Raw genomic sequence first — 15,271 nt, 5'->3', positions numbered from 1 at the left:
GGCTCGGGATGGGATTTGGGATCCCTTCCCACCCAGCCCACGCTGGGATTGATGTCGGTGTGTCTGTACTCCCACAGGAACGCGTCTCCAGGAGCAGAGTTTGGGGAATGCCATTCCCTGGCTGCTGGGGCTCTGAGGCAGCAGCTGAGCTCACCTGGTAATTAATTCATCAGCAGAACTGCCTGGAATTAGAGCTCTGCTCCGAGAGAGGCTCCTAATTGGGAGTTAATGGCTCATTAGTGCCGAGCCGATCAGGCTGAGAACCCCGACAACACAAACAAAGCAATTAATGGTTTTCAGGGAGTGGGCTGCACCGTTCCGCCGCTGCTGCTGGCCCTGGGAGCACCGAGGTGGGGCTGGGCCAGGTGTGCCTTGGAGCAGCTGGCTCCGGGGGGCTCTGGGGGTGCTGCTGCAAAGGCAATTCCCTTTGGAATGCCCTTTGGGGGTGCGGGGGGGCTGTGGCTTCCTGCCCTGGGGCCTCCTCCCTGTTCATCCCAAACTGGGCACCTGGGAAAGATGGGGCTGGAAAAAAGGGGAAATGAGCAGCAGTGGCTCCTACCCAGAGCGCTTTAAGAATGTAAATCACAGAATTTCTGCGTTGGGTGGGAAGGGATCTTAGAGCCCACCCCAGCCCACCCCTGACCCTTTCCACTATCCCAGGGTGCTCCAACCTGGCCTTGGACACTTCCAGAGAAAAGAAGGGTTCCAGGAGAGCTGGAGAGGGACCTGGGACAAGAAGTGACAGGACCCAGGGAATGGCTTCCACTGCCAGAGGGCAGGGATGGATGGGAGATTGGCAATGGGGAATTCCTGGCTGGGAGGGTGGGGATGCCCTGGCACAGGTTATTCCATGGATGGTTATTCCATGGTTCCCTGGAAGTGTCCAGTGCCAGGCTGCTGCAGCCTGGGACAGTGGGAGGTGTCCCTGCCATGGCAGGGCTGGAATGAGATGGGATTTAAAGTCCCTTCCAGCCCAAAGCAGGCTGGGACCCTGTGAAGGTGTGGCAGCACCTGTGCAGCCCACCAGGGTTTTTCCTGGAAGCAAAGCAGTGTCCTGACATTTGGGATGGGAAAGGCAAAGAGCCCTAGCCAGAACTGCCAGTGTCATAAATACCAAACGCTTCTGAAACCTGCAGGAAATAAAAGGCATCGTTTTCCCTAAAATGGCAAAACTGCTCCAGACTTGGAGGCTTTTAAGCCAGCCTGGGGAGAGCTAAATCAGCTCGATGGGGATGGCAGGCAAGGCTTGGATGTAAAATTAGAAACCCCTGGCAGGCATGTGGGTATTTGTGCAGCTCGGGCTGGGATGTGGCAGATTGATCCTCCTGGGAATGACGAGCCTGCTGGATGACATCACATCCCAGGGGCCCTAATTAACCTCCCTGACTGCGGGCTGGGGTCGGGATCACCTCCCTCCCTCCCTCCCTCCCTCCTGCCCATGCTGCAGGAAATGATCTCTCTGTGCCACCCTGGGATCTGAACCACAGGGAGGGAGCAGCCTCCAGCAGCTCTGAGCCTCCTCTGCCTCTGCTGCAGGAGGTGTGGGGGCTGTGGGATGTGGGGATCCTTGTCCCAGCTGTCCTGGGATGTGCCCTCTCCTCGGGACAGGTGTGAGGATGCTGTGGACGGATGCTGAGCACCTCGTGCTGCACCTGGGTCACCTGGGGGTCAGGGAAATGTGTCACCAAGGGCGAGAATCCAACATGGAGGTGCTGTTTGGGAATTTTTTCCTAGGGAAAAAGGTTTTCCAAGTTGGGGAGGTCCCAGTGAGATCTCTGCTCATGCAGGGGAAGGGGGAACTGCCCCATCCCTGGGAGTGCTCCAGGCCAGGCTGGAGCAACGTGGGATAGTGGGAGGTGTCCCTGCCCATGGCAGGGGGTGGGATGGGATGGGATTTACTGTCCTTCCCAACCCAAACCACGCTGGGAGTCTGTCATTCTGCGATATTTGCATATATTTGTATATCTATGGCCCAGCAGGAGTGTGTGGATTCCTGAAGAGCCTCTTGCAGCCCCAAATCCCAGGGCTGAGAGTGCTGATCCTCCCTTTCCAGGGAGTCTGTGTGCTCCTGGTGTCAGGCAGGGAGTGTTTGCCAGCCCCTCCTGCCAGCTGTGGGCCACAATCCGTGTTTAGTTCATGGATGTGGTGTTCCAGCTGTGCACAGCTCTGGGGTGCAGGACAGCAGCTGTTCTGGGCTGGGGGGTGCTGGGGATGGCAACTGGGCTGTTCCCAGTGCCAGACAGATGGATGCAGGTGAGGAGCTGGGAAAGCTGCTCAAACACAGCCTCAGCAGCTGTCTGGGCACAGAGGAGCAGAAGGATCCCTCAGAGCAGGAGTTTGGGATTGGCAGGGCTGCTGATCCCCTTTGCAGGCTCTGGGTGGGCTCATCCCCTGGATCCAGCCCTGGGATGCCCTGGGAACGGGGGAGTGCAGCCCATGTCCTCCAGGAGTTTTAAATATTGGGGGATATTGATTTATAAACATTGGTTTTAAATATGAGGGGATGCTGAGTGAGGTTTGCATAGAATTGTGGAGTATCAGGGCTGGAAGGGACACGCAGGATCGTGGATCCAGCCCCTGGGCCTGCACAGACACCCCAAAATCCCACCCTGGGCACCCCTGGCAGCGCTGTCCCAACGCTCCTGGAGCTCTTGGGAATGTGCCCATTCTCTGCACAGCTCTGGCTCTTTTCCCTCTCCCGTGATGGATCTGGGGGGTGTCCCCTTGAATTCCTTGGCCAAGCTGAGGCTGCAGGAGAGGGGCAGGAATCACAGAGCAGCTGTGGCATGAATTGATGACCTCAAAATGTTCAATGTTTTAAGACACTTAACAGATGAATCCCTGTGTTAAACCAGCAGCACTAAATCCTGAGAGGTTGTTCCCAAACACAGCTCCATGCTGCCTTCTGTAAACCATGGAATCCCAGAGGGGTTTGGGTAGAAAGGGACCCTACAGCTCATCCTGCAGGGACACCTTCCCCTATCCCGAGGTGCTCCAAGCCCCATCCAACCCTGCACACTGCCAGGGATGGGGATTCCACAACTTCTCTGGGTGGTCAGAGGCAGATGATCCCTCTCTGTACCAACCCTGACGTTGATACTGATTATTTTCAGCTCAGAAAGTGGCTGCTGACTTTCTGTTCTATTTAAATCAGTCTCCCAGCCATCCTTTTTCCATGGGGTGGCTGCAGGTAGGGATGCTGCTGTGGAGCAGGTCTCCCTCTGGCAGCACCCAGGGATCATCCCCAGATCCTGGAGCCCAGGAATGCTCTGCCTGTGTGGCCCTGTGTCCACCCCAGTAAATTGTCCCTTTCCACGTGAGGGGAGCTGGATTTTCCATCCAGGAAGGCGTCTCTGGCTCCCTCAGGGTGTTTTTGGGCTGCAGAGGAAAGCTCTATTTTGGTGCTGAGCCCATATGGCCGGGTGGGTGTTCAGGGGAGTGGCTGTGACAGGGGAGGGGAGGGCTGGGCTCAGCCTCACAATGAAAATGTTCTGGTCTGGAGAGCAGGAATTATTGTAAATATTTTTTTCCCCTTTTCTCACTGTCCCCAGACTTCCCTCAGGTGTTGCTCTGACCTCCCAGTCTCCTGGGCTTTAACAGAACATTCCTTTCTCCCCATGGCTCTTCCCCACCGTCCCCAACATCGAGCTACAAATGAATCCCCTCATTTCCAGCTGCACTTTGGAGCCCAAATTCCATGAAAAGGAGAAGCAGCCCTTTTTTTTTTTTTTAGGAAAATCCTTATGAGGCCATGGAGTCCAACCACTCCCAGACTGCCCAGGCCACCACAGCCCCATGTCCCCACATCCACAGGGCTTTGGAATTCCTCCAGGGATGGGGACTGCCAGCTGGACAGCCCTTTCCATGAAGGAGTTTTTCCTGGCACAGGGTGCCCAGAGAAGCTGTGGCTGCCCTGGATCCCCCTAAGTGTCCCAGGCCAGGCTGGACACTGGGGCTTGGAGCAGCCTGGGGCAGTAGAAGTTGTTCCCTGCCCTTGGCAGGGGTGGATTGGGATGATCCTTAATTTCTCTTCCAGCCCAAACCGGTCTGGAATTCTCTGTTCAGCATAAGGAATGTTTCCATAGGGCTGTGCTGTCAGGAAAAACCTGGGAATAGTGGGGGCTGATGGGAGCTCTGGAGAGCACCCACTGCGTTTTTCCAGGGCATGGATGGGCAATGCCAGTTTTTACCCATGTCCCCAGCTGCCTGGGAATGTCCCCACCCAAGGAGAGGGGATCCATTCCCACTGCCATTGCCATCCCTTTCCCCCTGCCCTTCCCGGTGCTCCCCAGCAGGAGCTGCGTGGGGCAGGGAGCGAGATGCTGCTGCCCTTCTGGTGCTGCTGAGTCAGTCCCAGGCGGGTGGGAGGCAGTGATGCAAACCTGGGGAGGTGGCAGATGGCTCTGGGAAAGGAGCCTGCTCCGAGGAAGGAGCTGCAGGGGCTGCGATGGGCCCTGACGCATTCCGGCCGCAGGGAAGGGGAGCGGAGCCTGCGGTTGGGATTAAAAAAAAAAATCAGGAGAGGCTAAAAATAGCAGGGCAGATTCTCAGCCAGGATTAATTATTGCGTGGAATGTGTGTTATTGCAGGGAATGTCTGATCCAGATAACTGCTCCTGCCTCTGCTTTTCCAAAAGGACAGACAGCCCTGCTCCGGGCCTGGAAGGGAAGCCAAACTTTCATTTTCCCCTCTTTTTTTGGTACAAAATAAAGGAGGTTCCCGACCTGCCAGCAGCCCCTTGCATCCCTGGATGGGGGAGCAGGAGCAGGACGTGCTTTCCTGCGCTGCTTCCGTGGGATTTTGGAAACCTGCTGTGATTTGGGCTAAGGATGGTCCTGGCAAACACCAGGATGGGCTGCTGAGGGTGCCAGGGAAATCTGGGGGTGTGAGGATTAAAAAGTGCCCCTGGAAGAGGCCTGGCTGATAAGGAGAATACCTTTGGTGTCATGGCTCTGTTTAAATGTCAGGAATGCTCCAGGAGGACAGTGGGAATAACGCAGGAGGTATTTATGGAATGGAGATAAACAACGTGAATAAACCACGTGGCTGAACTGAGGAGCAGGGCAGGAGCCTGGATTGCTCCCCAGGGTGAGGAGAAATAAAGTGTTTGGGATAAAACCATGTCTGACCGACAGGAGTGTGGTCTGGAGCCACGGGAGTGTGGGATCATGGAATGGTTTGGGTTGGAAGGGATCTTGGAGATCATCTTGGCTCCCTTCTGCACACAGACTTCGTGTGTTAAATCTGTGTGTGTTGGAATTCCCAGGGATTCAAATTCCCTGAGCAGCTGTGGCTGCCCCTGGATCCCTGGAAGTGTCCAAGGCCAGGCTGGACAGGGCTTGGGATAATGGAAGGTGTCCCTGCCCACGGGTTGGAATTAGATGGTCTTTAATCATCTTCCAACCCAGATAATCTGGGATTCTGTGGTATTTTCATGGATTCATAAAGGGTTTTTGTAGTTGGTACCTTCAGGACATGTTTTGTGTCTTCCATTTCAGGAAATGATGGGATTTTTTCTCTTTAATCATAATGGGTTTTTATGAAAAAATTGCCTCAGCATGCTCTCAGGGAGCAATTCCCAATTCCCAGTCTCCCACCCACCCCTGCCCTCTGGCAGTGGGAGCCATTCTCTGCCTCCTGTCCCTCCAGCCCTTGTCCCCAGTCCCTCTGCAGCTCTCCTGGAGCCTTCCCCTCTCCAGGGGAACATTCCCAGCTCCCTGGCCACGACTGCCAGAACATTCTGGAGCACTCCAAGCCATCATCACTTTAATCAGGGACCAGCCTTGTGCTGGTGCTGGGGAAATGTGAATGCCAGAAATAGCTGCTGCTGCTGCTGTTCCCGGGGAGGTGGAGGTGCTGGAGCTGCAGCCCCACGCTGTCTGTGCTGCTCAGGAGCCCTCCCAAAGGGCTGTGCATTCCCAGTCTGCCAGCTGAACTGCCACAAGGAAGCAGTGCAGGGGGACTGGGAGAGCCTGGGAGTGAGCCCTGCTGGTGTCCCCATTTCCTGGCTGATTGCAGATCTCAGCCATCGGTTGTGCTGCTGTGAGAGGGTCCCCAGGATGGGGTGAGAGATGAGAATCTGACTCCATGTTCTCTGATTTATTATTTTATGATATTATGTTAAAGAAATGCTATACTAGAAGTACACTAAAGAAAGAGAAAGGAGACATCAGAAAGCTAGGAAAGAATGAATGATAAAAACCCGTGACTGACCAGAGAGTCTGACACAGGGATTGGTCATTAATTAAAAACAAGTCACATGGAACCAATCAAAGATGCACCTGTTGGGGAGCAACCTCCAGACCACATTCCAAAGCAATCAGATAAATATTGTTTACATTTCTTTTCTGAGGCTTCTCAGGAGAAAAATCCTGGGCGAAGAAGATTTTCCAGAAAACAACATGGTAACAATCTGTCACCGTTGCAGATGTGAACATCAGGATATCCTGTTTATCAGTTATCCCATTTATCCCATTTATCAGTTTTCCTTAGGTAAATGGGATGAACCAGCTGCTGTCCCTGTACTTGGGGTGAAGCTGTGGCTGCCCCTGCATCCCTGGAATCATCCCAGGCCAGGCTGGATGGGGCTTGGAGCAGCCTGGGATGGTGTCCCTGCCCGTGGCAGGGGTGGGGTGAATCCTGGTTTCTGGTCCTTGATTTCCCCTCTGACCCAAACCATCCCAAGGTTCCATCATTTCCCCTGCACTCCTGGAAGAGGAGAGGTTGCTGTGGGAATCCTTTTCCCTGCAGCAGCAAATCCTCCCTCAGTCCTACAAGTGCACAGGGTGAGAGTTGTATGCCTTTATATAAAATCCTAACCAGGCTTTACTCTTCCCTTCATGGGCCTTAAATTACAATTCTGAATTAGCTCAGTTATCAGAAATTAATCAGACTTCGCTGTGTGATTAATTTTTCACTGGTATTTTGGAGGTTATACAGGTAAGCTGCAGGTTTAAGGCAAATCATCCCCCCAAGTTCACAGGGAGGAGCCCCTGGCTCAGCTCTGGGGGTTTTAACCTGCAGGGCAGGAGCTCTTCCTGAGGAAAAAGGTAAAAACCTGACAAAAAGAAAGATATTTGTGCCTTTTGGCCAGGAATTCCTGCTGGGGCTGCCTCTCCCTCCCAGTGCTAGGACTCCGAGATGCCCTTTTTGTGGCCGTTGGGACCCGTGCTGTGAGCTGCTGTAATTCCCAATTAATTCCCTCTTTCCCACTGATGAGGATGAACTTTTCCCATTGGGAAGGACGCCCCGTGTGTCCCTGTGTCCAGCTAACTGCGTTCCAGCGGCTGAAGGTGACATTTATGGCATTCCTTTGGAGAGGGAAAGAGCCAGGGCACCTTTGGGTGCCAGAATTGCTTCTGAGGCCTCTCCCAGGGCAGGGGGGAGCTGTTAAAAGCTGATTAATGATCCGTGATTTCCCAGGCAGCGGCCAACCTCGGGGATCAAATGGGATAAATAACAGGGCTGGGATTCTTTTCAAGGCAATTTATGATGAGCTCTAGGAAACAGCCAGCTCCATCTGGGCCCTTTGGAAATTTGGAAGTAATTGGAGGATTATTAGAGGGTGGAATTAGTCGAAGCATTTATTTACGGCTTTTTTTTTTTTTGGCCTCCATCTGCCCCCTCATTAATCCGGGAATGCAGCAATGAGCTGGGCTGACAGCGAGTCACAGAGTCGTGGAATGGCTTGGGTTGGAAGGGAAATGAAGGATCATCCTAAATTAGATGGTTGGGACACCTTCCACCATCCCAGGCTGCTCCAAGTGGCCTTGGACACTCTTAGGGATGGGGCAGCCACAGCTCCTCTGGGTTCCCCACGTGTACAAAAAGCACTCCCTGGTTTTGAAACGATGGAGAAGGGGTTTGTTGGATATTTTGGGGTATTTCTACTGGAATCATTGTACCTGCTCAGGTGGGATTTGTGTGCAGGCAGAGCTCTGCTGGTTCCCAGAGCCCTCGGTGAGGGGGACTGAGCTGGGAGCAGGGAACAAAATCAAAATGCTACAAATCCTTTTCCTTTGACAAACGGCTGCTTAATTCCATGATAAATAATTCCACTGCAGGCAGCCTGTGTGTGCCCGAGCTGGACTGGGAATTCATCCTGCAGGTGGATTTTGTGTGTGGGGAGAGGTTGGGAGGATGGGAGCAGGCCCGCGGTCGGGGGAGGCCTCAGGGCAGCGCAGGCCGCGGCCCTGCTGAGGGGGAACTCCTGAGGGGAAAAAGCGCAAAAAATGGAAACCTTTCCATACCAACAGCAGGAACGGAACACTAGGAGCCAGGAGGGAGAGGTACCCGTGAGGAAAACTCGTGGGAAATAACCCTGGGGTGGTTATCAGAAGGGCTGGCAGAGGTGGGGAGCGCGTGACTGATCCCGCTCTGTCTGTGGGAAAACTTGGAAATGCTCTTGGATTTGGGTTTGGATGGACCCCCTCTGCTTTGGGGCCAGGCTGGGAGAGCTGGGAATGCTCCCCTGGAGAAGGGAAGGCTCCAGGCAGAGCTCAGAGCCCCTGGCAGGGCCTGGAGGGGCTCCAGGAGAGCTGCAGAGGGACTGGGGACAAGGGACAGAGGGACAGGAGCCAGGGAATGGCTCCCAGTGCCAGAGGGCAGGGATGGGTGGGAGATTGGGAACTGGGAATTGCTGGCTGGGCTGGGATTGCCAGAGCAGCTGGGGCTGCCCCTGGATCCCTGGCAGCACCCAAGGCCAGGCTGGAACACCCTGGGATGGTGGGAGTGTCCCTGCCATGGCAGGGTGGGATGGGATGGGATCAATGGGATCAATGGGATGGGATGGGATGGGATGGGATGGGATGGGATGGGATGGGATGCGATGGGATGGGATGGGATGGGATGCGATGGGATGGGATGCGATGGGATGCGATGGGATGGGATGCGATGCGATGGGATGGGATGGTTTTGTTTTTAAGATCCCTTCCCACCCAAACCATTGTGGGGCTCTGTTGTTGCTGCAATACAAGCGTGGAGCAGCAGAACAACACAGAGCTCAGAGCTGGGGCTGAGGCGTTGCTGAGAGAACAGAACACAAAGGAAAAGCTGGAAAACACAGCAGAGCTGGAAGAAAAGCTGGGAATTGATTTCTCGTCCTGGCCATGGTAGCGCCTCTCAGCACTGTCTGCCGGCTGACACGTGTTCCCAAGAACGTTGGGAATATTGGCTGCTGCTCTTCACCCTGAGAGGTTTTTAAATAATTTGTGCCCTTGGGTTTGCTGGGAAGGAGATAAACGGATCTGAAAGACAAATTATATTCCTGCAGTATTTTCCCCTCCAGTGAGCTGATGTGGGAATGAGACAGGATCTGTGGCTGATTTTCCTGAGATTCTGCTGGTGAATTTTTCCATGGTAATAGTGGGTACAGAATTCCTCCGTGGAAAGCCTGCTGGGAGAGGCAGGACCATGGGGCAGGAGGTGTAAATAGCCCTTGGGACATTGCCATGGGATTGCCTGGGATGGGAGTGCTGGTGCAGATGAGGATGGGGATTGGGATTGGAATTTGGATGGGAATGGGAATGGGAATGCATGTGGATCTGGGTCTGGAGATGTGGATGCAGAAGGGGATGAGGATATGGATGCAGATGCAGAAGGGGATGAAAGCAGAAATGCAGATGTGGATATGGATGCAGATGTGGATGGGGATACAGATGTGGAATCCCACATTCAGTCCCTAAGGAGGTCCCTGTTGGGGTCAGGGCTGAGGCTCAGCTCAGGGGAAGCTCTGGGATCTGCTGATGAAGCTGCTCCTGAGCAGCTGCAGAGTGAGGGGCACAGCTGGAAGAACAACTCACTCAAATTGCCATTTCTCTCAGAATTGCAGGTTTTTCCTAAGCTCTTTAGGAACGGGATTGCTTCCACTCCACTTCATAAGCAGGAGCACCTGGGCTCTGGGTGAAAATTCACTGGGAAGTACAAAATATGTCCTGGGTTAGGCTGTGGGGTGGCTCCAGGTGTGCTCCTGCAGATGTGAGGCCTCCCTGGCAGTGGGAGCCGCATCCAGTGCTAAAAACCCTGGATTCATATTTTCCTCCCAAGAGATAAGGTGGGAAACAGAGTTTTGTCCTGTGATCAGCAGCAAAACCAGCACTGATTCCATCAGCAGTAGCATGAAGTGGGATAAACTGGAATTTTCCTGGCCATGTGTCACATTCCATCCCACTCCCCACCGCTGCAGCCCCGCTGTTGTTTTTCCTGTGCCTTCCCCAGTTCCTTTCCTTTTCTCCTGGCTCCTGGTGAGCCAGGCAGGGGATGTGTTTGCAGAGGTGGATGGAGCTTCCTGAAATCCAAATGTCACATTTCCACTTGGCTGCGTGAGGAGCAAATGGCAGCGTAATTCTATTTGCAGATTTCTACAGAGAGTGGTTAAAAATAATAATAATAATGATGATGATGATGATGATGGAAAAAAGCGGGATTTCTTCTGGAAGCCTCCAGCAATCCATGAACATCATCTCCCTCTGATTCCCAGGGGTCACCAGGGTGGCAAGGTCTGGTGCTTGAGGGGACTTTTCTCCACAGTGGGAGGAAGAGGAAGGGCAGTGTTGTGCCTCTTAGTAATGGATTTTATTCCCTGTTAATCTTTTGGAGCTGGATCCCAGCCTGGCAGCGATGGATGTGGGAGCAGATTGCGGATGAGGCCTTTGGGGAGGAATAAATGTATTTTGTAGGACTTGCTGATGGGTTGGAATGTGCTGATGAGGGGCTGGTTTTGTGTGTGTTCATGGATATGAGGGAATGCCTTAGGAATATGGAATAACTGAGGAATACTTTAGGACCTGACAAGTCCCATTTGCCCTTGCAGGTCCTGCTGCTTCAGTCCCAGGTTTCTCAGGTAGCCCTGGTGCCTCCTTGGCAGCAGCACCTTCAGAAAGGGTCTGTAAATGTAGGTGGGAATTCCTCAGTTCTGCCCCTCCCACTGGTGTTGGAATGACGATTTACCAGCTGTATAATCCTGAAACCATGGAATCCTTAGGGTTGGAAAAGACCTTTAAAGCCATCAAGTCCAACCATCAGGCCACTGGCCCACCTCCCCAGGTGCCACATCCACAGGGCTTTGAAATCCCTCCAGGGATGGGGACTCCACCACTGCCTTGGACAACCCTTTCCATGAAGGAATTTTCCCAAACATCCAACTAAACCTCCCCTGGTGCATCATTTCCTCCAAAAAAGGGCAGGCCAATGTTTTGGTTTTTTGTTTTTAATACATTTAAACCCATAAAATCCATTTCATGGAATTGCTGAAGGATTTCTGTGCATCCCCCAATTTCCCAGGACTGCTGGAAGCTTTTCCTCCCTTCTCCTTGCAGGGATGACGTGCCAAGCCAGGACATCCTACACGGAGGACGAGGTGCTCTGGGGCCATCGCTTCTTCCCGGTGATCTCCTTGGAGGAAGGGTTCTTCAAGGTGGATTATTCCCAGTTCCACGCCACCTTCGAGGTGCCCACCCCGCCCTACAGCGTGAAGGAGCAGGAGGAGATGCTCCTCATGTCCTCGCCCCTGATCCCGCCCGCCGTCAGCAACAGCAAGGAGAGGAACAACTCCGTGGAGTGCCTGGATGGGCTCGACGAGGTGGGCACAAAGCTGCCCTCAAAACTGCAGAAAATCACCGGGAGGGACGACTTCCCAAAAAAACTGCTCAGGATGAGCTCCACCACCTCGGAGAAGGCCTACAGCATGGGCGATCTGCCCATGAAACTCCAGCGCATCAGCTCGGTGCCCGGCAACTCCGAGGAGAAACTGGGCTCTAAGACCACGAAGATGATGTCGGATCCCATGAGCCAGTCGGTGGCAGAGCTGCCCCCCAAGCTGCAGAAGCTCTCGGGGGGCGGCGGCAGGATGGAGGGGAACCTCCCGCCCAAACTGCGCAAAATGAATTCCGACCGCTTCACATAACGCGGCCGGGACTGCCGGGAGGGCAGCGGGGGCTGCCGGGGGCTCGGGGCCGCCCGGGGGCCGGGGTGGGCTCGGGGGAGCCGGGGGGGCTCGGGGGAGCCGGGGTGGGCTCGGTGCTCCAGGAGTCGGGAGCGTCCCGCGGGGTTCCGAGCGAGGGCCGCGTCCTCGGCACGTCCGATCCCAGCGCATGCAATAACCGTGTGCAATCTCTGCATCTCGTCCGTGGCATGACTCCTCCTGTATTTATACTCTGTACCCCGAAAAACACGCGGGGGGGCCTCCCTGCCCCTGCATTCCCCAGGGAACGGGGACAACACGGAGCGGGGAGCTTGCAGGGGAAGCTGAACTTGAGTTGAAAGCGTTTGGGGTTTGTTTTTTTCCTGCCGTGGGTCGTGATTTGCTCACCCAAATTGTTTGCTGCATGTGGGTTTTTTTCCTCCAAGGAGGTGTTTTAGTTCACCCCTCACATCAAATCTGCTCGCCTTAAATCCACTGCTGGTTTCTAGTTTGCTTTCAGGTTTTTTTTTTGGGGGGGGTGGGGGTTCCCTGTGTCAAAGCCACCAGGAAAAATATAGGGGGGAAAATAAAAAATCTGTATTTCATCAGGCTTTGGTTAGAAAAGAAACTTGTGTTCTTAAGCCTGGGGCAAAGTGATAAATAAATTACTCGAGTTCACACTTTAGGTACAATTAGTAACATTTTTATAAAATCTTTGTGATTTATATGTGGAAGAAAATCAGCAGGATGTGCTTGATTTCTCTGGTTGCTGAAACAGCCAACCATGAAAAAAGCTGAATGTGCCTGTGGTGCCAAGCAGGCTCTTCTCTTGGAAGAGCTGCACCCCAAAAGCAGAGCCCCGATTCCCCCGGTCCCTCTGGGCCTGGATTTCCCTGCCAGGCAGGGCAGGGTGCTCCCAAGCCTCGTTGCTCGCTGCTTTTTGTGGTGAAAGCGCTGTTTGACCTTGTTCTGAGCTGCAGGTCACCCTGGGGGCTCCAGAGCCAGCCAAACCTTGGACGAACGTTGAAGTGCTGGGGCCGATTCCTCTGTGGCTGTGTTTGGGTTTCCTCTGCCCGCCTGCATCAAGGCAGGGTGGGCTCTGAGATGGGGCCTGGAGGTGGTGGTGGAGCACCTCCCCAAAATCCAGAGGGTTGAGGTGCCCGTGGACCCCTGGGCTGTGTTTGGGGCCTTTCCAGAGGCTGCTTGGAGGAGGTTTGGGATGGATGGAGGGATGGGTGGCACCATCAGGGGTTGGGTGGGACAGGCACCCCTCCAGGAGCAGGGCTCCGAGTGCATCCCGTGGGTGAACCCTTGGGATCACACCCAGGTGCTCCTGGGCAGAGGAACATCCCTGGATGGGCACCTCTGGCTCCCCTTGCAGCCATGCCAGCATTGCTGGATAATTAATGACAGAGCTGATGGGTTTTGAGGAAAAAATGGGGATTTTATAGATGCTGGCATAGAATGAGGACTTGGAAGCCCAGCACTTCTGGAGCTGGCTCAGCCACCAGTGTCCCTGGAAGTGTCAATGTGTGACTGTCCCTGCATCCTGAAGACACTGGACAATTCCCAGAGTTCCTTCCCATGGTGTACCCTGATCTTACTCTTATTCTTTTCTTATTCTATTATAATTCTTTTGGTTTTCCTTATTCTAGTTTGTTTCTTTACTTCCTCTTATTCTATTCTATTCTATTCTATTCTATTCTATTCTATTCTATTCTATTCTATTCTATTCTTATTGTTTTCTATTCTTATTGTTTTTTATTCTTATTCTTATTCTTATTCTTATTCTTCCTTTTATTCTATTCTAATTCTATTCTAATTCTTATTTTTTTCTATTCTAATTCTTTTTCTTTATTCTATTATTATTCTTAACCCAATACTATTCTATCTTTATTCTGTTCTTTGCTCTGTTTTTATTCCTATTCCATTCTAATTCTGTTCTATTTTATTCTATTGTCTATCCTACTTTATTTTATTCTAATCTCTTACTCTATTTCCTATTCTTATTCTTGATCTATTTTTAGTCTTATTCTCTTAATATATTCTATTTCCTATTCTTATTCTTAAGCTAGTCGGGTTCTAGTCTATATTAACTCTATTCCAACTTTAATTCTATTTTGATTTCAACTTCTAATTCAAATTATGTCCTATCTATTCTATTCTATTCTATTCTATTCTATTCTATTCTATTCTATTCTATTCTATTCTATTTCTCTTTTCCATATTATATCCCATTTTATTCCATTGTATTTCCTGACCCTGGCTCAGCAGCCCAGGCACAATCTGGGGTCCCTCAGGGGTTTCTTCACAAACTGAATGGAAACAGTTCCAGGGAGAAGAGCTGGAGTTGGGAAAAACCCTCCAAAAACCCCCTGGAAGTGGAGCAAAAACTGGAAAAGGAGCCTCACTTAATGCAATAAAAACATCAACTTGGGATCAACTGGAAAATTCTGATTTTTAAATGAAAACATGCCAAAAAAAGCAAATATTAAGGGAATTATTGCAGTGGCAAAACCCAGTCTGGGTGCTGGGGGGCCCGGGGTTGTTGGATTTTCAATCCTTCCCTGCTGGGTGCAGAATTCCCGAGGTTTGTGGCCGGGATGGAGGTACAAGACAGCCACCTGTCCATATTTATTTATTTTAGGGACTTGCTCATGTTCATATTTCATTTTTATGGTGTACCCACTTTATTTTAATTAATTTATGAACATCTGAACCCAGCCCTTGCTTCTGCTCATTGAAAAGAACTGTAATTAACAATGATTGATTGATTGATTGATTGATTGATTGCACAGCCGGTCTGTGTTCTCTCCTGCTGAATTCCCGCTTGGATTCTCCTGGAAACTGTAAATATTTCAATTAAAATTAAAGAAATAAAAGAATTAAAAGCATTTTTGGGCATGCAGTGTCTCCCTGGATAAAAGTTCAGGTCTGGTTTGAGTTCTACAGTAAAACCAAACCTTGGATTAAGGCTGCAAACTTGGCTTTATCTCCAGCTTTGTTAAACTGGCCCAAACTGGGGTGGGTTTTAGGCATTTGTCACTTGTCCCCCCCTTTTGTCACTTTAATAAAATTGCCAATAATAAACTCCCCAATTTTCTCCTCTCACCTTTGGGGTGGCGTAAAAATCAAAGGCCCAGGGCAGCTCAGGGTGGATTTTGGGGCAATTCCTTCAGGAAAAGGTGCTCAGGTGGAATCCCCATCCCTGCAGGGATTTCAGGCCCTGTGGATGTGGCACCGGGGACAGGGCAGTGCTGGGGATGTTGGGCTCTGTGGTCTTGGAAGGGTTTTCCAGAATAGACCTGTGGGATTGTCTCTGTGGGATCTCCTCGGGGATTTTCTTTGATTTATTAAAAATATGGATATTGA

The 15,271-nt window shown here is 52.0% G+C and overlaps 1 protein-coding gene across 1 annotated transcript in view; it reads left to right on the top strand.

The window, feature by feature from the left end:
* The window catches only part of KCNJ3 (potassium inwardly rectifying channel subfamily J member 3), a 28,512-nt gene extending 15,921 nt beyond the window's left edge, over positions 1–12,591 (top strand). Inside the window, exon 3 of the mRNA XM_084209042.1 lies at positions 11,316–12,591. Coding sequence (XP_084065168.1) covers positions 11,316–11,902 — 587 coding nt within the window. The 3' untranslated portion in view covers positions 11,903–12,591. The remainder of the gene's footprint in view (positions 1–11,315) is intronic.
* The last annotated feature ends 2,680 nt before the right edge of the window (positions 12,592–15,271 follow it).

The sequence above is a fragment of the Fringilla coelebs genome, assembly GCF_963513975.1.
Source record: "Fringilla coelebs genome assembly, chromosome: 7".
Taxonomy (NCBI): domain Eukaryota; kingdom Metazoa; phylum Chordata; class Aves; order Passeriformes; family Fringillidae; genus Fringilla; species Fringilla coelebs.
The sequence above is the reverse complement of the archived record's forward strand: the minus strand, read 5'-3'. Positions and strand labels throughout refer to the sequence as shown.